The 22,871-nt window shown below is 43.2% G+C and overlaps 1 protein-coding gene across 8 annotated transcripts in view; it reads left to right on the top strand.

Moving 5' to 3' along the window:
- The window catches only part of LOC121857817, a 273,121-nt gene that overhangs the window by 96,689 nt on the left and 153,561 nt on the right, over positions 1-22,871 (top strand). For all 8 annotated transcript variants that reach the window (XM_042354070.1, XM_042354071.1, XM_042354073.1 and 5 more), the window contains 2 exons: positions 18,519-18,628; positions 22,615-22,672. In XM_042354070.1, the coding sequence (XP_042210004.1) occupies positions 18,519-18,628; positions 22,615-22,672 (168 nt within the window). The remainder of the gene's footprint in view (positions 1-18,518; positions 18,629-22,614; positions 22,673-22,871) is intronic.

The following is a 22,871-nucleotide window of genomic DNA, read 5'->3' as shown; positions in this document are numbered from 1 at the left end:
TGTCTCCTGGTTGCCTGACCCTGAAGCTTCTAATGAGAAAACTCGCCATCAACTTCTTTTCTCTCCTCTGCCTCTGGGAAGTTTTTGGGTTGAGGAGGGCCTTTCCTCAGTCACTTTGGCGGTGCATCTAAGCTCACGGCCAAGTTTAATATCTCGCCTTTGTTTGGGAGACCTCAGCTGGCCCGCGTTGTGTGTGTGTGTGTGTGTGTGTGTGTGTGTGTGTGTGTCTGTGTATTTGTATGTGTGTGTTAATTATCCGTGTTCTGTCTTATTCCTTGGATATCGTGTCCTCCTTATGCGTGGTATACAGGACAGTATACATATGAAGGCTACAGCTCAGAGTAAAATCCCCTGAGGTAAGAATTATCGAATGGCTCTCAAGACTCGCTTCAAGTTACTGCCGGGGGCGACGATGGTGGAAGAGCAACACCGATAAAGAACCTTGCGTGATGAGAAGCGGAAGAAGGAGAAATGGAAGAGGGAATGATAACTTTAAGGAAACAAGAGGAAGGAGAGGTAGAAGAGGAGAGTAAGAGTAGATTTATATGTTTGTTATGGGTTTATACAGGTAGTTACATAGGTGAAAACTCTGCTTGTGATCTCATTGAGGGTCATGGAAAGGAAGGTAGGGGATTTAGTAAAGGTAGGAATATAGAGAAGGTAGAGAAAGTAGGAAAAATAGGGAAGGTAGAGAAAATAGGAAGAATAAGAAGGTAAGAATGTAGGGAAGTGTGTCACATCCTCCCGCCAAACTTACCGATCTAAAAACAGGACACTTCCGGCCAACGTGAAACTGGAGTGGAAGGTGGGTGTTGTTTATGTTGTCTCTCCCCCTCTCCCACCAAGTGTCACTCAAGCATACACCCACCCCTCATCCCCCCCCCCCCATCTCCTTCCCCCATTTCCCTCCCCCCAGTATCACCCAAGCACATCTCTTTCTTCCTCCCCACCTCCCCAACACTTTTGAGGGATCCTGTGTTACTGATAAATACACCGGCTCTTTAATTTTTCTCTCCTATTGGATTGTCTTTGTTTATTTACTCATTTTATTTGTTTTTTTATTTGTTTGTGTGTTTGTTTGTTTTGCTACAGTACATTTTTTTAACATGTTTTTTTGTTGCTTTACGATTTTATGTACTTTTATTAATTAAATTTGTTACGTATTTATTTTTTTTTTAATCTAGTGTTATTTTTATTGGTTATTTCTCTTCTTATGTTTGTCTGGGCTTTAACTGTCCGATATTTTGAGCTCCTTACTGTCAAACTTTCCCCGAAGATGTTGCTGCCGAGAGTCTTACCTGGACACGTACTGATGTTTGGTCGAGATCAGTAGAGAAAAGGCTGGGATACAGTTTACATAGGATATATAAAACACAGGATTACTTGAAGATTAGACACCCCAGTTTACTTCTCTTTGACCACGATGACTTAACCCATGAGTACGATGTAAGATGACTTAACCTCTTGAGTCGGGGTAGTTAACTAGAGGTCATCTTCAGGACAATTAAAACAGGTCATCTTTATGGTAATTAGACAATAAGTCATCTCTAGGGTAATTTTTCTCTCATTTTTAACTTTTTTCTCTTTTCTTCGTCAAATGCTGCAAACAACTCATTTTTTGTGTACATATTTTTTTTTTAATGTTACAGTTTCGTGATAGACTGACGTGAGACCTTCAGAGGGTTACAGTTGGGAGCTGAAACAGGAGAAGAAATGGATATATACACACAGAGAGGCGTTGTCCAGGAGCCGACCTTTGATATTCTTCTCTGAAAAAACCCCGGTGTGTGTGGGGGGGGGAGGGGGAGGGGGGTGGGTGGGCGGAGGTTGAAACGGGTACAGGTGGTGGTGGTGGTGGTGGTGGTGGCATATGGAAGGGGGTAAAGGTGGTGGTGGTAAAGGAGTAAGTGGTGGCAGGAGGGGGGAAGTGGTGGTAGGAGAGTGGGAGTGGAAAGTCATGTGGAGTGCAAGGTCCCTCTTAAATCTTTTGTGTCGGTGGTGAAATAAAATAATAATAATAATAATAATAATAATAATAATAATAATGGACATAATTGCAGAAATATGGACTTTGTTTTATTTTTGTCTATTTTTTGTGTTAAGAAGTAACAATATTTTATGATTTGATTGATGTACTTTGAGGTGCCAATAAATGAGTTAATTTGTTATTTTGAGGGGAGGAACACACACACACACACACACACACACGTATTAATATTCCTAAGGATACGACATTATAAGACAGACAGACAGACAGACAGACAGGCATGAGGTAAGAAACACATACGAGAGGAAGAGGAAGACGAGGAGAAAAAGAAGAAGGAGGAGGAGGAGGAGACGGTCGGGAGGAGTGACAGGAAGATTGCAGGAGCCATTTCAGATAACCCTCGTCAACAAGCTCCCTGGTGGTGACTCAGGCCACACTGTTTATGGCGGCTCGTGGTCATGGTGAACCAATTGGCCGGAAATTTGTATATAAATAGGCTCGCTCTTTGTAGCTTAAAAGTCCCGTGATATATTTGTTGATGTTTTGTATAGATTTTTGGTTATATGGTTGAGTTGCGCTGTGGCCCTTGTGTTGTGTTGTGATAGACTGGACTTGGTGGTGGGATAAAGAAGTTGTTCTGTTTATGGACTTTTGTTTGTTGGAGACGTACGTGTGTGTGTGTGTGTGTGTTCGTGTGTGTTCAGACCACCATTGTAACCTGCAGGGTGGAAACAGGGCCCCGAGTTTTGTCTTAGGGTAAAACATGTATGCAGGGATGAATACTTTATACAGATGGCGTTGGTGGCGGAGGAGGAGGAAGAGGAAACAGAAGGAGGAAGAGGAAGAGGAAGATGAGGTTGTCTTGTGACTTGTGAGGAGCCTCCTTATTGGCGTTGTTCCCTCCTCACGTGTGGTGCTTCCTGCTGATATCTTTTTTTATCATATTTGATGAAAGTTGTGTTATGAGTTGATGTTGAGAGAGAGAGAGAGAGAGAGAGAGAGAGAGAGAGAGACTATTCTGTATAAGTTTTCTCATGTCTCTAGGTGAACAATTCCCTTAACTTAATATAATACTCATGACTGTGATAGACACCCCCCCCCCCCATAAAAATCCCATAAGACTTTTTTGGGTGGGTAGTGGGGAGATAAGGGGGGGGGGCAGAGTGAGGAAAAGGGGAGAGGGTTAGGTAAAGTTATCCCACTGTGATTGAGTTTTTCTTTATAAAGACGCGAAGGTCAAAAGGAAGGAAGACGAGGCAGTGAATTGACGAGAGGGAAGGTGAAAAGTTTACCTTGTTGAAATATTTGGAGAGAAAGAATTTGGTGAGAAATGAAGAGACAAAGACTGAGAGTGAGAATCATAGTAGAGAACTGAGAAACGAAAGTAAAATTTGTGTGATAACTATGTGTAAGGAAAGAGAATAAAGCAGAAAGATGAAATAAAGAAAGGTAGAACGGTGTAGGAGTGAGAGAACAAGAGCAGAAGAAGAACGTAAAGAGAGGAGGAAGGTATAACATGTTGCAGCGGCCCAGGAGGGTCAACTGCCCCCACCCCTCTGACAGCTACACCTCTCCTCCCGGCTTACAACGCGTCTCCTCCCATCTCACAACACCCAGTGAAGGATACAATATTGACTTACCCTCCCCCTTCCTCTTCTCCCATCACCTCACAAGACCCGAGAACCGTCAGCTACTGGTGAGGGAAATACAGGTGGGAGAACTGCACACTGTAGTTGAATACTGGATGGAGGGTCCCGTAGCTGTGAGGTGGCGGCCGGGGATTGGAAGTGGCTGGATAGACAGAAGGTTGAAGGAGGTTGATTGATGGATTCCTAGTTGTGATTGATTCATTAAATAGCTTGGATATATATATATGAATTATACAGTGTTAATTATATGTGACATGGCTGAGTACTTTGAGTTGAAAAGGGGACTTGATAAACACATTCAGGTACAAGTACAGTTACAGGTACAAGTACAGTTACAGGTACAAGTACAGGTAGGATCGATGTGGGACTTGATGGATCGGATCAGATCAATTAAGGTCGAATTATTTTTTTCTGAGTGGGGTCAGGTCAGGTCACGTAGGATATCGCTTCTAGGTAAGATCGCGTCAGGATTGATCGGTTTGGGTCGAGTCGGGTTGAGTCTTCCTTGGCCTAATTTAGCTTCATTAGTGACCAACTTTGTGACCCAGAGTCTTCATCCTGTTCAACTCTGCCCCGGGGTGTTGAAGCTGGGAGGAGTGAAGCCCTGTACTGTATATATGTGAGGAGGAGAGAGGTCCAACCAGGAGAGAGAGAGAGAGATGATTATACAGATTGTCTTGTGACGTGTGAAATGCAGATGGTCTTAATTATCGTCTCATTATATAACTCCGTTGGGTGGCGGTCTTGGTGATGACGTAACCTCACCAATTAAAGTTTCCTAAATTAATTCTGTTAAATATATATTGTGATGTAGCTGACATTGTAAGCTCTAAACTCTGATAAAATTTGTATATAGAAAGCATATATTACAGTAGATGACAAAGATGTAGAAATTAAATGTAAATTAGTTATGAAATAAATATGAATTATATAACCAAGTTTAATTAATATGTAAATAGATGTTACAAATACATTAAAAATAAAACAGTCATTAACCAACAAATTTAATAAAAAAAATAATACCGGTAATTAAAACATAAAAAATAACATTTATAAAAAAAATTATAACACAAATAGAAATATAAAACAAATAAAAAAATCCCTTTATATAATGACAGAAGCCATCAGCAATTACCCCCCAGTTATTGCTCTTCATCATCATCATCATCATCATCATCATCATCATCATCATTATTATCATTATTATTATTCGACTGATTCTTAACACACTTTTATCTTAATGTTAGAATGACATAAAGAGGAAGTAAGAGAGGTTAAAATTGAGTTATACTATAGCCTTAAGTTCCTACGGTATATATGCCTGGCCTGGTATGGTCATGGGAGGCAGGTGGCGCGCCGGGCAAAAACCTTCATAAGCAAATTTACTTGTTATTCTCTTAATGATCTTCTGGTGATTAATGGTCGCGCGTGGAGAGAGAGAGAGAGAGAGAGAGAGAGAGAGAGAGATTAGGATTGGAATTGGGACAGTTTGTGGGAGTTAGATAAAAAGAAAGGAATGCATGGGAGGGAGAAAGGGAATGATGGTGTGTGCGAGAGGGAGGGAAGGAAGGCAGGCAGGAAGGCAGGCAGGCGTGTGTAGGAGGAAGAGAAGGAAGTTATGTGTGGAAGGGAGAGAAGGATGGCGTGCATTGGATGGAGGAAAGACAGGGTATAAAAGGGAGGGAGGGAGAGAGGAGGGTCTTCGCCAGGCAGTAGGAGGGAGGTAGGAAATAGGGAAACATGAGAGGAAATATACATAAGAGAGTTGGGGAAATATAGTTACCACTGATATGATGGTCCGGGTGTCGCGTCAGCTGGGGGGGAGGAGGGGGGAGGTGAGGATGGAGGGGGGTCTTAGGGTAGGAGGAGTGAGTCTGAGGGTGTGGGAGGAAGATGCGGAAGAAGAGATGGAAGGAGGAAGAAGAGGGAGGAGTTTATTTATTTGTTTGGAGAGGTAGACACGGAAGAAGAGGGGAAGAAGAGGAGGAGGAGGGGGTTGTTTGGAGAGGCATGCGAGAGAGGAGGAGAAGGCTGATGTGAGAGGGGAGGAGGAAGTTGTTGGTGAAGAAGGACAAAGCTGAGGAAGAGTTGAGAGGAAGAAAGGAAATGAAACGAGGGTGAAGAAGACAAAAGGTGAAAAGAAAAGGAGATGAAATAAGAAAAAAGGGGTAAAAGACAGAGAAAGGGATAATTATTATGGGAAGAAGAGAAAGGAGAAGAGGAGGAAATCATAATAAGTGAAGAAAAGCCAAAGACAGAATAAAGATAAAAGAAAACTAGAGAAGAACAAAGAAGAGGAATAAGAAGAGATAATTTGAAGGAAGAAGAGAGGAAGAAGAGGAGGCGTAAGAACAGAAAACGAAGATGAATGAGGTGGCAGGACATAGGTGCGAGACGTGTAGGCAGTGTAGTCAAGATGTATATAATGTAAGAAGATGATAATTCGGGGATTAAACAGAAGGAAAGAAGGACAGTGGAAGAACAAAAACACACACACACACACACACACACACACACACACACACACACACACACACACACACACTACACTGCGTCTCATTGTAAACATAAAACTTAGTAGGACTCGTGGTTGTGACTCTCAGTGTTTGTGATAAATACCAGAACGTTTCCTTACACTTGAAACCCGAGGCGACTGTATTTACGGTTATGGTAAAAGGTCAGACCCTTGACGCTGAGAGGGAGTCTTAACAATGTGACCCCGAGTAGAGGTAGATGGTACTTAGGGAGGAGTGGGACTGGAGTAGGGGGAGTAAAGAAGGAGGAGGAAAATGATTAAAGAATAAGGTGGAGCGAAGGGAGGGAGGAGCGAAGGAAGTGGGAAGAAGATGAATGTGGAAGGAACAGGAGAAGAGAGGAAGGAATAATCGGGGAGATTCGGGGGAAGAGGAGGAGTGAAGAGGGAGGAGAAATGGGAGAAAGAATTTAGAAGACAGTAAGTGAGGAGGGAGGAAGGGTATAGGAAGAGGAGGAGGAATATAGGAAGAACAGATGTGAGGAGAGGAGGTTGTGTCTCTTAAGGAGGGGAGATGTGAAGTGTTGTGAAACGAGCGATGTGATATGGAAGAGGGAGGCATTAGGAGGATGGAAGAGAGGAAAAGAAAGAGGGGAAAGTAGAAAGACTGGAAGGGAGGCTGGTGGAAGAGGGAGGACTGAGAAGATGGGAGAGATATAAAAATACAACCTCCCCCTCTCCTTCCCTCTCCTTTACCGCTATCGCCCCAACCCACTCCCACCCCACTCCAGTATCTGCCCAGACCAGATAGACCTCTCTTAATTAACCGTAATGGGATACATGATATGATCGACAGGGAGATGCAGCGAAAATATTACCCCAGATTTTTATTATTATTATTTTTTAAATTTATTTCCCCCAGTGACTCTTCTGGACTGGTATGGTGTTGAGGATGTTACGTAAGGCTTATTCTCTTCTGTGTGTGTGTGTGTTGATAGACCTTAGGGGACACTCTGGATCGCCTTAGCTGTAAAGTTAGGTATCCATACACAGCTGTAGGTGGACTTGGGGGTGCCCCGGGCGTGAACCAGGGACCCGGAGGACAGGAGTCGAGCTGTGTATCCACTCAGCCACCATATATTGATATTTTAAGTTATACGGCACTACTCGTGTGGTGTATATAGTCAGCCTAACCTGACTTGACTGATCTGTGTTATTTCCCATAAAGGGAATGTGATTTTGTTTTCAAGTACAGCTGATGTTGGTCGTCCCCGTGACTCAAATGTTTCCTCTTGTGACTCACCGTGACTTTTGTGACTCATGTATCAGGTTCTTTTGTGACTCATGTATCCGGTACTCTTGTGACTCACTGTGACTCGTGTATCAGGTACTATTGTGACTCACAGTGACACTTATATCAGGTACTCTTGTAACTCACCGTGACTCATGTATCAGGTACTCTTGTGACTCACCGTGACTCATGTATCAGGTACTCTTGTGACTCACCGTGACTCATGTATCAGGTACTCTTGTGACTCACCGTGACTCATGTATCAGGTACTCTTGCGACTCACCGTGACTCATGTTAAGTTAAAAGTATCATAAGTGAGAAAAAGTCTGTTTATTATTTGAGAGATATTAGCCAGTAATGGCACTGCTTCAACATTTAGCTCAGGATATTTTTGGCTCCTTTGATGCCTCCTAGATATTTGTTTTGTTGGAACTGACAGTGGTGAGTGAGTGTGTGTGTGTGTGCGTGTGCTTGCGTGCGTGTTGTATTTGTGTTTGAGGATACAGGGAGGCAGTGTGTGCTTGTTTACAAAATTGATGAGATATAATATATATAATGCGTTGCTGCGGCGTTAATTGGATTAAAAGATTGAAAATATTGGAGGCGTCTGGCGCTTTAGTCTATACTTATTGATGTAGTATAAAAGACATCACAAGGACAGTGAGGTCTGGTCTACCTACTACTACTAAAATGTGTAAATATTTCTTATTATTTTTCGTGTTTATATTTTAATGTATTTTTTTTTAAAACATTAGTTGAGGAAAATTCATTTGGTCTTGATCTCTGAGGGAGGTTGGTTATATAGTACCGCTTCTTACACTCGTCTCAAATGTTTCTTTAGAAGTTGGAGACGTTCTTTAAGGTGATATCTGTCTTCCTGGTGACGTTCTTCCCTCAATGACTTAACATCTGGAAACGTTCTACACTTCTAAACGCGCTTCTTCGTTAGTCTGTATACACTCACTTCGTTCGTAATACATTCACCTCGTTCGTAAATTGTCCTCGCTTTTCACTTTACGAATGAAAAAAAATATGACGTAGTGCCTTCGTAAACTTACTTAGCGGATGTATGGAGCGTGAGGGGGGAAATAGGGCGTTGGTATTTTCATTTTCCTTAGGATTTAATTCCATAAGTGTGTTGTTCACGGAGTTTACCTAAAGGGGTTTGAGAGAGAGAGAGAGAGAGAGGTGAACGCCACATCACGATAGTCAATAAACCTATTTCCGTCAGTGAGTGAGTGAATAAGTGTATATGAGTGATTGGGTGTGTGAGTGAGTAACTGAGTAAGTGAGAGTGAGTGAGTGGGTGCATAAGTATACGTGGGTGAGTGTGAGTGAGTGAGTGAGTGAGTAAGTGAGTGAGTGAGTGAGGCCTCTGACCTTTGAACCTCAACATAACAAGTGAATTATTGAACGACAATTGTAGCTTTGAGTATCCGGTAAAATTAGTCTTGTTTCAGAAGTTTGTTGCCTCGCCATTGACACACCTTGATGAGCAATTAACACACATGAAGCCTCGATTGGTAGTCAGGTGTGTTGTTATTGAAGAGGAGGAGTGGGGGAGGGAGGAGGTGGATTGGGGGGGGAGGAGGAGTGGAGGGAGGAAGAGGAGTTGGAGAGGAAAGAGGAATGGGTGGGGGAAGAATTTTATACCCAGTGGGTTTGAAAGAAACGGGGATTTGATGCAAGTTTGGTCGTGAGGGAGGAAGTATGTGTGTGTGTTTATGGTCGTGATCATGTCCGTGTGAAGTATTTTGGTGAGTGTGTTTTTTATGTGTTCTGTGTGTTTGTCTGGGTGTTGTAGTGTATGTTTTTTTATGCTCCAGTGGTTGTACACACACACACACACACATTCGCTCTCTCTCTCCCTCTCTTTTATCACGTTATATGATGTTTCACTGCTCACGTAAAATAGTTCCAGTAATCTAGGAAGGTGTTTCAAAACGTCTGTGATACACTGGAGTGTCTCAGTCACCTGGCAGGAGGATGACGTCGCCACCTGGTACAGTCTGGCGATGTTGGTGCCTTCAAAGGGCAGAGTTGAGACGTGGGAGGCAGCGCGTCCGTCTACTTTACCTCCCCGCCCTTTGTCGTCTCCCCAGAGTCTCTTACCCAGATACACGAGCTTTAAGGTGTCCCTCTGGAGCTGACGATGAAGTGCGAGTCACCTGCTGCTGGTTCCTCCGTCAGGTGGTCGGCGGTTGGGGGGTAAGGAGACTGGAGGAAAGGTTTAATGGTTCCTGCGTCAGGTGGAAGGCGGCAGAAAGAAGGAGAGTGAAGGAGAGGTCATGTCCTATTACAAATAATTCTCTGGTGGTTCTTTAGTCAGGTGGAGGAAAACATTACAGGAAAGTGAGAATGAAAGACAAGTTGGGCAATATTTTACCCTCTAAGAACACTCCCTCCTTCGGGAAGTGCTTCCCCCACCGATCATATTATCAGATAAAACGGTTCTGATTATCCTCTGAGTCTCTTGAAGCTCCAATACAAATTGAAATTTCGAATCTTATCCTCCTCGATCCTGGCGTGCGTGCCTGCCTGCCGGGGCGTCATAATGGTGGGACTAGAGAGGCTGGACTGTGGACTGGGATCCTTTGGGGACCTCCTTCTGGAGAAAAGTATTACCACCACCACGACGCTCACAGCTCTATCATCACCCGGGCGGGAGTGTGACGGCCTCTATTGTGGTCTAGTGGGGAAGTTGTGACGGCCTGGGAAAGGGCGCGAGTGTGACGGTGATGTGGATAGTTGTGACGACCCCTTAAGTTGTGTTGAGCCATGAAGGTTGTGACGACAAAGGGACTGTACATATATTCCAAGGACCTGTGACCGTGAATGACCTCTCGGTGACCTTTAACACGAGAACTAACAAGGCCTCGTCTTCGACCAATAAAAACTCTTGTGTACGAAGGAAATTTTAGTGAAACCGAAGAGATTGAGACAGACAGACGGACGGACAGAGCCACAATAAAACTCCTGGGCAGAGAAACGTGAGTCTACTAAACCTCGACTTGCAGGGTGACGTGATGGAAAGTGGGGCGTTCATCAATGCCGCCCAACTCTGCCGCCCACCTCTTCCTGGCCCGAGAAAAGAAGAATATATTAGTAAATGAGTAAATGAAATAATCCGTGAATATGAAAAATAAATAAATTAAAAATACTAAAATATAATTAAATAAGCAACTAATAATAATGAGTGAGGGAGGGAAGGTGGAGGCGAGCATAGGTCGACCGTGTCTGGAGGCGATAGTTGAGGTCAGCTTTAGAAGGAGGAAGACTTGACCTCGCATTATTTGACCCCCCGTCCTATCTGATCTGCCTGAAGAGGAGGCCGATCGAACCTTTCCTTTTATGCCTCTGTAGACGAAATGTTTGTTACCTTCTTATTAGTGGTGGGGTGGTGGTAGTGAGGGGTGGGGGGCGATGGTGGGGTGGTGGTAGTGAGGGGTGGGAGGCGATGGTGGGGTGGTGATAGTTGCGGGGGTGGTGGTAAGGGTGATGGTACTGATAGCGGTTGCAGTGATGACGATGATGGATTACCGACTTCTTCGCTTCATATTCTCAGATTAGTTTTAGCTTAAACCTGGACTTTTATCGACGTCTGCATTGAGCTTCTGTACCGACACCTTTATTGGCTTCAAGACCAAATTTATATTTTTTTTTGTAGTCTTATTTTTAGCTTTTGTTTAGACTCTTAGTGTTTGAATGTGATATTGACCTTATGGGAGCTTTGACCCTTTTACTAATGAGATAATTAATAAGAAGAGTTTAATGCTCTTCTCTACCAGGCAGGTACTGGGGGGGATTGGATCTTTAATCCCTACAAGATCAGGTGTTAATTTATAGATAACTTTATTGGTGTGGGTTATATCATCTATAGTGTATGTTTTATATATATATATATATATATATATATATAACCCTTGACGACAAAAGCCCAAGATGTGAGAATGTGGTTGATAAATCGATTTGCAAGAGTTTAAAAAAAGTTATCTGGCCATTTATCTCTTCCAATATTTTCCTGTCATTCTGATATGGATTCTGTTATCGCTCATACACGTAAAAACCCGACACGCAAGGATGCGGTTATGACCTGTCGTTAGATGACGATGGCCTCCTCGTTGGTTCACCATAAAAGATATTTTTACTATAGCGTCGAGGCATCTTCACCTATCGGGCCATCACCTCACCATACACATATAAATTCTCACCAATATCTCTCTCTGATGGTATAGTAGCCAGGTGGTCGGGCCAGGTAGTAATGGTAACTAGAGGTGACTTTGTGTTGTGAGGACACAACACAAACATGACGACCTCTGTTGTTGTGTTGGGAGACGGCGGGGGTGGCGGGTCTTGTCTCAGAGTCGCTGAGCCTTCCAAGACGCTGAGATACATTGTGTTCAATTCTCCCATCCGCCCCTCCCTCCCTGCTTCCCTCCCTCCCATCCACCCTCCCTCCCTCTCTCTCACGTTCATACTCTTACACCTTTCCTACCCTTCCTCCCTCCCGTCTTCCCTTCCTCCTCGCTCTTCTTCAGTCGCTTCTCTTTCTTGCTTTTGTTTTCCTTCTCACCAGCCCTCCATCCTCCTCTCTCCAAACTCACATATTCTCTCTCTCCTCCGTTTCTCGCCCCAACATTGACTGCCTCATAAAATCTATAATTTATCCGTAGAGAGAGAGAGAGAGAGAGAGAGAGAGCAATTGTTAGCAATTGGCCTTCTGTCTCTAGTAAGGTCACTGCCTCCTAGTTTCCGGTCAGAAGCCGTGGCCTTTGACCTTTCTGCTCTCCAGGTAAGCTTTTATCGTGGCATCTCTCCCTCTTCCCTCCCGTCACTCTTATGTGAGCGTCCATCAATACAGGTGTGTACACGGATGAGTACAGGTGTTCTTGTGCGTAATAGTTGCGTTCGCGCTACATGCTCTTGACACCTGTGGGTTTGTGTTTCTCTATTCCTGCACGCGTACAGGTGTTTTGTGTACTTATACAATAGATGCGTTCATTTTACAAGCTCTTAACAACTGTGCATGTATGTGTTCCTGTTCTGTTTACAACACACACACACACACACACACACACACACACACACACACACACACACACACACACATACACTGTTATTAGGTGTACCGGGGGAAGGCTGTATAGATCTCTCCCCTGAGGTATGTTCGATGCGGCAATCATGCTTCAGTGATTGCCAGAGTCTGCTGCAATATCGAAACTGAAATTGAAATGGTTAGGATAAATGTTATTCTGACCCTCAAAAATCACTTAAGTGTAGTCATTTCCCGGTGATATTACAACCGCTTATCTTGAACTGGATTAGAATGTGTGTGTGTGTGTGTGTGTGTTAAATTATTAGAGAGAGCGAGAGAGAGACTGGCAGACAGAGAGAGAGTGACCGAAAATGAATGAAAGAAACGAAAAATACACAAAGGTGAATTAATTGCACTATCAAGAGATTACCTGGAAACTGAGAACACGACACTGGATGACTTATGTACCTCACTACCTGTTGCAACATTATCACGAAAAGATTATTACCAGCGCCACAGGGGATCATGTAGCGAGGAAAAACACACTGGTGGGTAGCAAGAGTGTGTTGAAAGTTGCTCCTGAAGCGTCCTTAGATAAAATCACGACTTGAGAGAACATGTAATTCACGCGAGTCCTGAGGCAGTGTTGACATGTACGGTATAGTTCTTCTCGTGCATCAACACCCAGGGTACATGTGCTGTACGTAAGACTGGAACTGGAGTGTTTGAATCATCATCAACAACAAAAGCATCATCAACAACAACAAAAGCATCATCAACAACAACAACAGCATCATCAACAACAACAACAAAATCATCATCAACAACAACAAAATCATCATCAACAACAACAAAAGCATCATCAACAACAACAACAAAAGCATCAGCACCAAATACAACAACAAACAACCATTAAGAAAGGTAAACAATTCCTATAACATATACAAAGATAATATTGAGAGACGCTGTTGAGGGGATGAATACCTCCATACCGGCCCCTAGCCTCTGTCAATGACGTCTCTTGTCTTGTCTCTCAGCACACGACAAACAAAAAACACCCAAAGATTCCCCTTCGAAATACACAGGAGTCTTACATGCGGGTTGAGTATGTTTGTGTGTCGTCAGTATCACCAGATGACGACACGGGGTCCGGGTTCTGAAACATCCTCATTAAGATAACTCACTTTTAGTATAAGTTTGGTAATGAGTTCGTTCAGATTCAGGTAAAGTTTACTGAGAGTCGTCACATCAAGCACGGGTTTAGATGGTGTAAAGTACAGGTGTGATAAGATCTGTAATATATCAGTATTGTAAACGTGATGTCTTGAACTGTTATGTTGGTTATAGACGTGAGTAGACTGTATTATAACATAGCATGGCGGTATATTACAGATGGAGTGTTACCCTGCATGTGTAAGAATTGTAGGTAAATTAAAACTATTGTATTTCAAGTGAGGGAATCATGAAGGTTGTATCATAACTAGCAGCTGCACACATTACGAGCGTGTGCCTCCGTCGTGTGGGGGATAAAAGCTGGGGTCGTAAACATGATAGTGCCGCTGGGTATATGATGCCGCTAGCAGTATCGTTATTATTAGGAATTTTGGGGGGAATATGGTGTGAGTGTGTGGTGAGGAGGTAGAGTGTGAAGGAGGTGTCTGTGAGGGTGGTGGCACCAACCATACAGCGTGGCCCTACATGATTGACTGGTTAAAGCTAACCCACCGTCACTCTCATAGCAGACTGGCACGCACAGGGTGGCACTGTCAGGCTGGGCCACTTGATGATGGGTGAGGTGAGCCATGGTGACTTGGGTTGAAGTGATCACAACAAACCCTTGTGACAACCTTTTGTAACTTGCTTGTGTTATGAGAGGGTCATTAAATATTGTTCATAAACCTTTGCAATACGTGTGTATAATATATCTGTGCAACACACAATGCCCGCAAGCCTTTGCAATGTGTGTATGAAACCGGTCTGTGCAACAACATTTTTTAATAAGCTTATGCAGGAAGTTGTGGACTACCTACAGTGTACAACTAGCCGCTGTATGAAACAAAATATTTAACATTCCACATTCATCAAGTCTTAAACAACAAGCCCATGCAACGCGTGTGCAACAAGCTTATACAGAAAGCTTGTACAACACCGTAATTCCACAAGCGTGTACAACAAGCGTGTGCAACAGGGGTGAGGCGTGGGATAAGCCAGGGTGGGCAGGGAGGCCACGCATCAAGGGACACTAACAATCTAACTTTTTTTCTATGGCGTGAAAAAGTTCTTTGTTCAATTATAGTGAGTAATCTTGGTGAGGCAGCGACGGGTAGACCAGCTGCGTCCCTCCCTCAAGGCTTCACACTGTTGTCACCTGTAATACCGTTTATTAATGGTGGTCCAGCCTTAGGTGTCAATGAAGTCAATTACAAACTTTTTTTAGGTGTTATTTCCCCTCGTCGTAATTAGGTTTAGTGACGTTATGCGGCTACAAAAATGGTAAACTGCAAATATATCAGAAACATTAATGTTTTTCTGTGTTGACATAAATACCCAGTAATTTTATGGTAGCTTATTACTATTTTATACCGAATATTATTAATTCAATGTGATTTAATGTCATTAGTGTTTGTGTCAGTTCCTCATAAATTTACTGAAATATATTAGTTTTTTCATATGTGTGTGTATGTGTTAGTCACTTTAATGTTTACATGTGCTCGCTTATCCTGTGCGTGTGTTTGTTTTATTGTGTACATTATTGAGGCAGTTTGTGGTGTTATGTCCAGGTAAACATTTGGCAATATACAGGTTTTGTGTGTGTGTGTGTGTGTGTGTGTGTGTGTGTGTGTGTTTTGCTGTATGATAGTTGATATTATTCATCATGATATACATAATAATATGTATGTTAATTATGTTACCAGTAGATCCAGTAGATATTTTATTAAATGTTAATTGTAGTGAAGTATATACTGTACTCGTGTGTATATATATCAACACACATTAACCTACTATAAACATGTTAATTATCTGGTATATAACAAAACTATGAGTCACTACATTCTACCATTTTTAGTATAATTATTCACATTCCGTAAAAAGATTTGTTGGTTGCATCAGTGGTCAAGGTTATGGAGTGTGTTAGTTGCCAGAGGTCGGGGGTTATGAGGCGTGTTCAGTATATATTCTTCCTCGCCAGTATTCCAACAAGCTCATTTTCCGTGTGACCGCATAGGAAAATGGCGAGCGGTAAAACTCCCCATAACAGCTGTTTTACCAAGCGTGGCTATAACTCCAGCGGGCCTTACCACGGTTAATAATAACTTGGGTGTCCTTACCACGGGTATTGAGGAGGGGGATGGGGGTAGGAGAGGAATGGAGAGAAGTGGAGGGGGAGGAGAGAGGTGGAGGGAGGAGATGGGAAGGGGGAGAGGATAGGTGGAAGGAGAGGAGACAGGTATAAAGAGAGAGAGGAGAGAGGTGAAGCGTGGAGAGGGTTGAATAAACCTCGTAAATAAAACACGTGAAAATGTACTTATATAGCCAACTTAATCTAAAACACCATAATATCGACCCAAAAATAACATACCAAAATGACACCTGACATACACTACGTTCACTTGTGTCACGATATTAAAATACAGAATGTTTTAAAAAGATTTTGTACCTTAATTTGTGTCAGGTTAACGTGTCTCTAGCTAGTTAAGGTTGTGTCACTGTAATTGGGTTGTTAGGTGTTATATTTGTATTTTAGATTTAGGTCAATTGGTTTGATCATATTGTGACGTCTGCTGTTATGGGGAATATTTATCGTGTGTGTGTGTGTGTGTGTGTGTGTGTGTGTGTTAGTTGGTCTGCCCGACACACTGCTCCTACACGTTGTTTGTTAATAGTTATCACGTAAATCATAAATAAACGGAGACGACGGATCGTGTGTCTTGAAGGGTGCTCGTCATGAGGCCTCTGAGTGGTGTGTCTTCAAGATTGTTTATGGCAATTTGCATATGAATTGAAAAATTAAAAGAGCGAACCTGAAATGCATTTTGTTGGTGTGCGGAGGAACGTTTACTGTTAGAAACCATCAGTAGCGCCGAGTAGTTTCTCTCGTGGGTCAGGTGCTGTTATTTGTGGGTTAAAATGGTTAGTGGTGGTGTTTTGTGGAGGTTACCTTTACTGCTGTGTGTGTGTGTGTGTGTGTGTGTGTGTGTGTGTGTGTATGGTTCCAGTAGTTGATGAAAGAGAGAGAGAAAGAGTATATCGGTGGTGGCCATACAACACCCACGGTCTGCCTCACACAGTGGCTGGGATGCAAAAATCGGGAGGCTATTCTCTATCATAATAACTCACTCATCCGGGAGCCCTCTGGTGCCAGCACAGACAAAAGCTCTATTCCAGGACTGGTGCTTCCCCCTCCTTCTCCTCCTCCTCCTCTCTTTCCCTCTCCCTCCTCCTCCTCTCCTCACCTCCTCCTCTCCCTCGCCTCCTCTCCCTCCTCCTCTCTCTCCTCCCTTTCCTCCTCCTCCCTCTCCTCCTCTCCCTCCTCCTCCTCTCCCTCCCCTTTCCTCCTTTATCTCCCCCTCATCCCCCTTCTCCTCCTCCTCCTCCTCCTACACTAGCTGCGTTGGTCCTATTACACCCCGCATCACGTTAATGTCGGGACATTCGAGTCTTTCTCACTACTTGTCAGAGTTTGTTTGTCGAGCGCCCATCTTTATCTGTCTGTCTGTCTGTCTTTAGTATATATCGATAACTTTTCGTCAAATTGTTTTACTTTCTAATGTATGCTCATCACACATCGCTATAACTTTCATAACCTCAGCAGTGTTCCTTCCCTCACCAAGGTTTAGTCTCCTCCATCTGTCTCGCGGGACTGACAGCCAGCGTTGAGTTATAAACTTCAGCATGATGGGTGGCAGTTTAGCAGAGTATCGGGGCACAAGTTGCTCCCTTTCCCCCCTATACAGTGTGACATTCTCCAAAACTTTAGCCCTAATCAGCCGCAACCTTCCCTTCTGCGTCGTTTATTTGTGTCGCAATATATTACAGGGAGTAAGCTGTCATTGCCCAGTGGTTGAGTTGCGTCCGTGGGTGGAAGTGGTGAGGTGTGGTGATCAATACCAGACGTTAAACACCAAGTTCCTCCGCCAAACTTGGTCTTCGCCCGTGTAAAGTGGCTGCTCAGAGTGTCACTTTAGGGAGGTTAATCAGACCTCGCTCCACCAAAGCCAACTTTGAAACTAAGCTGTGCACTTTTTATAAACTTGCAGTTTACAGAAGGAAATTAAGACAGCTTGACTAAGTTGTGTGTCAAGATACATGGACGGTGGTTGAGGATGGGGGAAGGAGAGAAGGGAGGTTGGTGGGAGGGAAGGAGGGGGGAAAGGAAGGTGGGAGGGACGGAGGAGGAAGGAGGGGCAGGAAGGGGGGTGCGAAATGTGAAAGAAGGTAGAGGGAGGGATGAGTAAGACGGGGTAAGGAAGGTAGGGGGAAGGTAGGAGGGTGGGAAGGATGGAAGGTGGGAGGGAGGGAAGGAAGGAAGGTGTGTGTGTGTGTGGGTGTGTGTGTGTTTGTTTGTGTTGAGGATTATAAATATAGAGAGTGTAACTTACTTTAAAGGAGTAAAGTTTTTGAAATAAAGATCATAATTGGATGTTTAACAATAGGAAAATAGATGAAATATTAAAGAAATATAGAAATTTTGCATCTAGAATATAACTATGTACTATAACTGATTATATGAAATATTAGGGATTTATGTGAGTCCTGAGAGGGACATTCCTGGACTGGGGTTGGGATGACTTATGTCACTTCATCCCTTTGAGATGTATTAATGTTTTTTGTATCTCAATAAACGTATCAATCAATCAATCAAGATCGTACTTATAGAAAAGCAAATAAGGATATGTGTGGGTTTTTTTTTCCATAATTACCGGGAATATAAGTAATATTTTCTTTCTATAATCTCTAAGTTAATTACCAGGAAAATATATTGTCTTTCTCTATAATCTCTAACCCAGTAAACACATTACACATCTATTATAATCATGTATGTCTTGATGACCTACTGACGAAGGGGGGTGTTCCTTCTGCAGGGTCGCCGGCGGACAAGGCTGACCTGGAGGTGGGTGACGAGATCTTGGAGGTGAACGGCAAGAGTCTGGAGGACGCTACGCACACAGAAGTCATCTCCCATATACACCAGGTAAGGTCATGAACCGTATTGTCATGTCTTAGGTCCTAAGAATGGAGGAAATTGCAGGTCATGAACTATATTGATGTGTGTTATTTGAGGTCATGTTGAAGTGTCATATGGTCAGGTTAGATCATATTAGATGTGGTTATAATTATTGTTGTTGTGATTCTTGCCTCATAATCACCACCACCACCATCATTAATCATCTTCATCATTAACCATCACCATCATCATTACCATCATCACACTGCCTCGCTCCCTGTCTTGTTGATAGAATGAAATAATTGACAAAAACAAGAACCTCTTGTCTTTACAGAGAGACAGGAGACAGGAGTACTGTGCACGTTTACAGTTTACATAGTTGCCCCAAACAATTCCTTTATCCCCTCTGGTGACGTTTACGTACATATGGCAGAGTCGTAATGAATGAATTGGTGGTAGTATTGTAACGATGGAGCTGATTGGTGGGCAAGTTCGGGTGCTGTACCTCAGGAGACGGGTGTTGGGGGAGGTGTAATGTAAACACTTCACCCTCCCTCCGTCGTCTGGGTACTGAAGCATCTGTGTCTGTGTGAGATGTAGTCACTTCTAAACACTTCACAGGCCACTTTTCCTCTTTAGACACAGAAGAATAATCTCGATAAAAACTACAGTATTAATAAACTTATATTATACACGCAAGTTAAGGTACACATTTTTTATGGAAAAAAATTTAAACTTGTAACATGAAAATAAAAGGAGGGTCAGTGTAGAAGTCTAAAGTGTATGTGAGAGTGAAGGAATGAATGAATACTGAAGTCACAATAACAAAGAATGACTCATGATCTTCATCGTCAATATGGTATATAAATATCACCACCAAATTATAAAAAAATATGACTCAGTTGGCGGCAGAGTGAGACTCGTACCTCGCTGGTCGCACCTGTGTTGGTGAGCGACGTGTGGCTGTGATAACAGGGCACCTGTGTGTCTCCCTCCTTGGGATCACTTCTTCACCAAATATTATGGTATGATGACCCTTGTGTTGTCATATCATAGAGGAGTGGTTTGGGCCAGTGTGTGTGTTGGATTTGGAGTTCACGATTCTCAACGTTCCCCGCCTGTGTAACACCCAACGTACACGCCACCAGTGAGCAGTCAAACACACACTCACAAACGCATTGTCATTTTGTTTTATTATTATAATTATTCGTGTTACATTTTTATTCTGGTCATTTGGGGCCACAGAAGATGTTACAGGGCTAACAAAATAAATCGAGGGAAACAGAACGAATGAGAACAAGAGGTAGAGCAGGAATAAATGGTTATGAGCGAGTTTGTAGTGTGGCCTTGCTGCTCACTACCAGGATAATGGGAAGACTAACATAAAAATGAAAAATGAGACACAAAAACAATGAAAGAATCAACCTCCACATATTATGATTCCTGAGGCAACTGTACATGGCCGCGTACGAACATCAATGTATACGTACAGTATGTTCACTGACTACCTTGCTTCTCGTTGTCCGCTCCAGCCACTCAGGTGTCGTATCTTAGGGCGCTGTAGTCGCTCATAATTACATCATCGCCACTAATTAGAAACGTTTGCCTAAGGTACGAAACGATTTGTCATGATAACTGTGTAGTTAGATGGCGTAGATCTGGCTTCTGAGACAGGAATAGGGGGAGACTTCATCCCTTCTCCTCCTTCCTCTTCTTCCTTCTCCTTCCTCTTCTTCTTCACCTCGTCTTATTATCCCCTTCTCTCCCCATTCACTCACTTTCATCACCTCCTCGTTTACCCTCTCTCTATAGCTAACTTAACACTCCCTGCATTCTTTTTTTTAATTCTCATTATTTAACGTTTCATCCCACCTCTCTCTCTCTCTCTCTCTCTCTCTCTCTCTCTCTCTCGTATATTCCCCCCTGCTCCTCTCCATTTGTTTCATTCTCCATCTCTCCTTCTCCCTTTCTCTCTCCTCTTTCTCTTCCCCTAAGTTCTCCCTTTCCCTCCCCTCCATTTTCCCAACTTTCCCTATCCATTTCCGCCCCTCCCCCGTCCTCCCCTCCATCCCCCTGACCGACTCCTCCGTCAGGGTGATGCATGTGACCCTCTGGAAGTAAAAGAGGAGATGTTTGTCACCGGCTCCTCCCCTCGCCATACATTGACCCCCGCCCTCCCTTTATGCCTGGAGGAGGCGTCGAAGGGTCACTCCTGCTGGAGCGGTAAATCACCGGAGTCAACACAGGCCCCGCACGCCCGCTCCTCTTTATCTTTCCTCCCCTCTGTCGTTTTTCCACTGTCGTTCCTGCCCCCTGACGCCACTGCTGTGTGTGTCGTCCCTGACACCACTGTTGTGTCGTTCCTGACTACTGTTATGTGTCGCTCCTGTCCGTGACACTACTGCTGTGTGTCGTTCCTGCCCCTGACACCACTGTTGTGTGTCGTTCCTGCCCCTGACACCACTGCTGTGTGTCGTTCCTGCCCCTGACACCACTGTTGTGTGTCGTTCCTGCCCCTGACACTTCTGCTGTGTGTCGTTCCTGCTATTTTTTCCATCACAGACAACAACTTAAAAAAAATATTAAACAAAGTAATCGAAGAAGTTTGTTGTATTATGAAGTTATTGTCAGGTTGTGTTGGTGCCTGAAGTGCCAGGGTCTCTAAGTACCGTTTACCGAGTCTTAGTTTCTACAAGAGACAACAACCTTTACAAGACTAAGAGAGATGTCCCGTCTGTGTCGTGAGGCTCGGAAGTTTTAACTCTTCGTTTGACCTCACAAGACGCAGACACTGACCGGCGGCTAGTAAAAGGCCTTAATTAATATACTCCTCACTTGTGGCCTTTCTCCTGGGCCGGATCTGGAGGTCGAAGTAAAGGAAAAATTCCTTTAGTTTTTATGTGTTTATAAATATATAAATCGAAGTTTTGTGTAGCCAGATATATCACTTGGGTTAGGTTAGGTTTTTTATTAGTAATCTACAGAAGCGGTTTTGAGGGTATTGGCTCCTCACCCAGCATTGGTTGGCGACATTTTTAAGTCGTATTGTGTAAAAGTCTGGCTTTTGAGCTGTGACTTTGACCGATGACTTGCCTTCACCCAAATCAGTTCGGTCTTCCCTCTCTTTCTTTTTTGTTCTTTTTATACGCCGCCAGCAGCAGTGTGGACCTCAGCCAGCCACTCACTCACTCACGGCCGATGAAAAATAAATAACCCGGGAAGAGAATGCAATAACCTACCAAATCCACTTTATACGATCTCCCCAGACAAAATTCAACTAAAATATAATATATTTAGCTGCCGGCAGCCCACTGCTTAACTTTGTCACTGTCGCTCACTGGCTGACGGAGATAAATGGGATTTTACGTCGGCCTGACACAGCTGTCTATCAGTTTACTCCTACTGGTTGTTTACTGCTGTTTACTGTAGGCCAAGTAATGTACAGTAGACTACCAGGTAATGACGCAATGCTTCACATTTTACTAGATTTTTCCTGTAAAATTGTAGTTGACCTGCAAAGCTTTTAAACCATTACCGTAGTCATAGTAACACACCCACACACACACACACACACACACACACACACACACACACACACACACATGTCAGTAATCCCTTCCACTAACAATCTACGAGACATTCATATCAGTTTTAGTTGCTCATTTTTTGGGGGGTGGTATTACTCACAACAGTGGCTCACATCTCGGTCATACGTTGTGAAGTATAACCCAGCCAGAGGTGTGGCGCCAGTAACCTGGAAAGAGCAAGAATTTTTAATGGTCAGTTGTAAATGGAGAGTAAGGTTTCCGTCCTCAGTTATACAGTATCGTGTGTTCTTTCCTGTTATTATTCTCGTTTGCTTTTGTTATTTTTTCCCATATAAACAAAAGCAGTTGTTGTGTACTTACTGTGTATATAGAGAAAGTTTTGTAGAGATTATTCAAAGGGATATTATTTTCGCTAACATTATTATTACTGTAATTACAATGTTTTTCTCTCCTTTTGTGTTTCAGTGCATAAGATCCAGAACAATATGTCTGCGAGTCAAGAGAAGAACGGGAAACAAATTAGGTAAGTACATGTCTTTTCTTGATAATGTTAGCTTCTTTAACAATTTTTTAACAATATTTCATGATGTAAGTACTGTACCTATGTTGGCTTGGATATATTAGGGTTATCAACAGATGTTTTTGGCGTGGTATAGTGTTCCCTTCAACAACACCATTCTCTCTCGGTCATTTTCTGTGGCCGTTACTCTGTGTTGGGCAAA

This window comes from Homarus americanus, unplaced genomic scaffold (genome assembly GCF_018991925.1).
Source record: "Homarus americanus isolate GMGI-L3 unplaced genomic scaffold, GMGI_Hamer_2.0 scaffold13846, whole genome shotgun sequence".
In the NCBI taxonomy this organism is placed as follows: Eukaryota; Metazoa; Arthropoda; class Malacostraca; order Decapoda; family Nephropidae; genus Homarus; species Homarus americanus.
The sequence above is the reverse complement of the archived record's forward strand: the minus strand, read 5'-3'. Positions and strand labels throughout refer to the sequence as shown.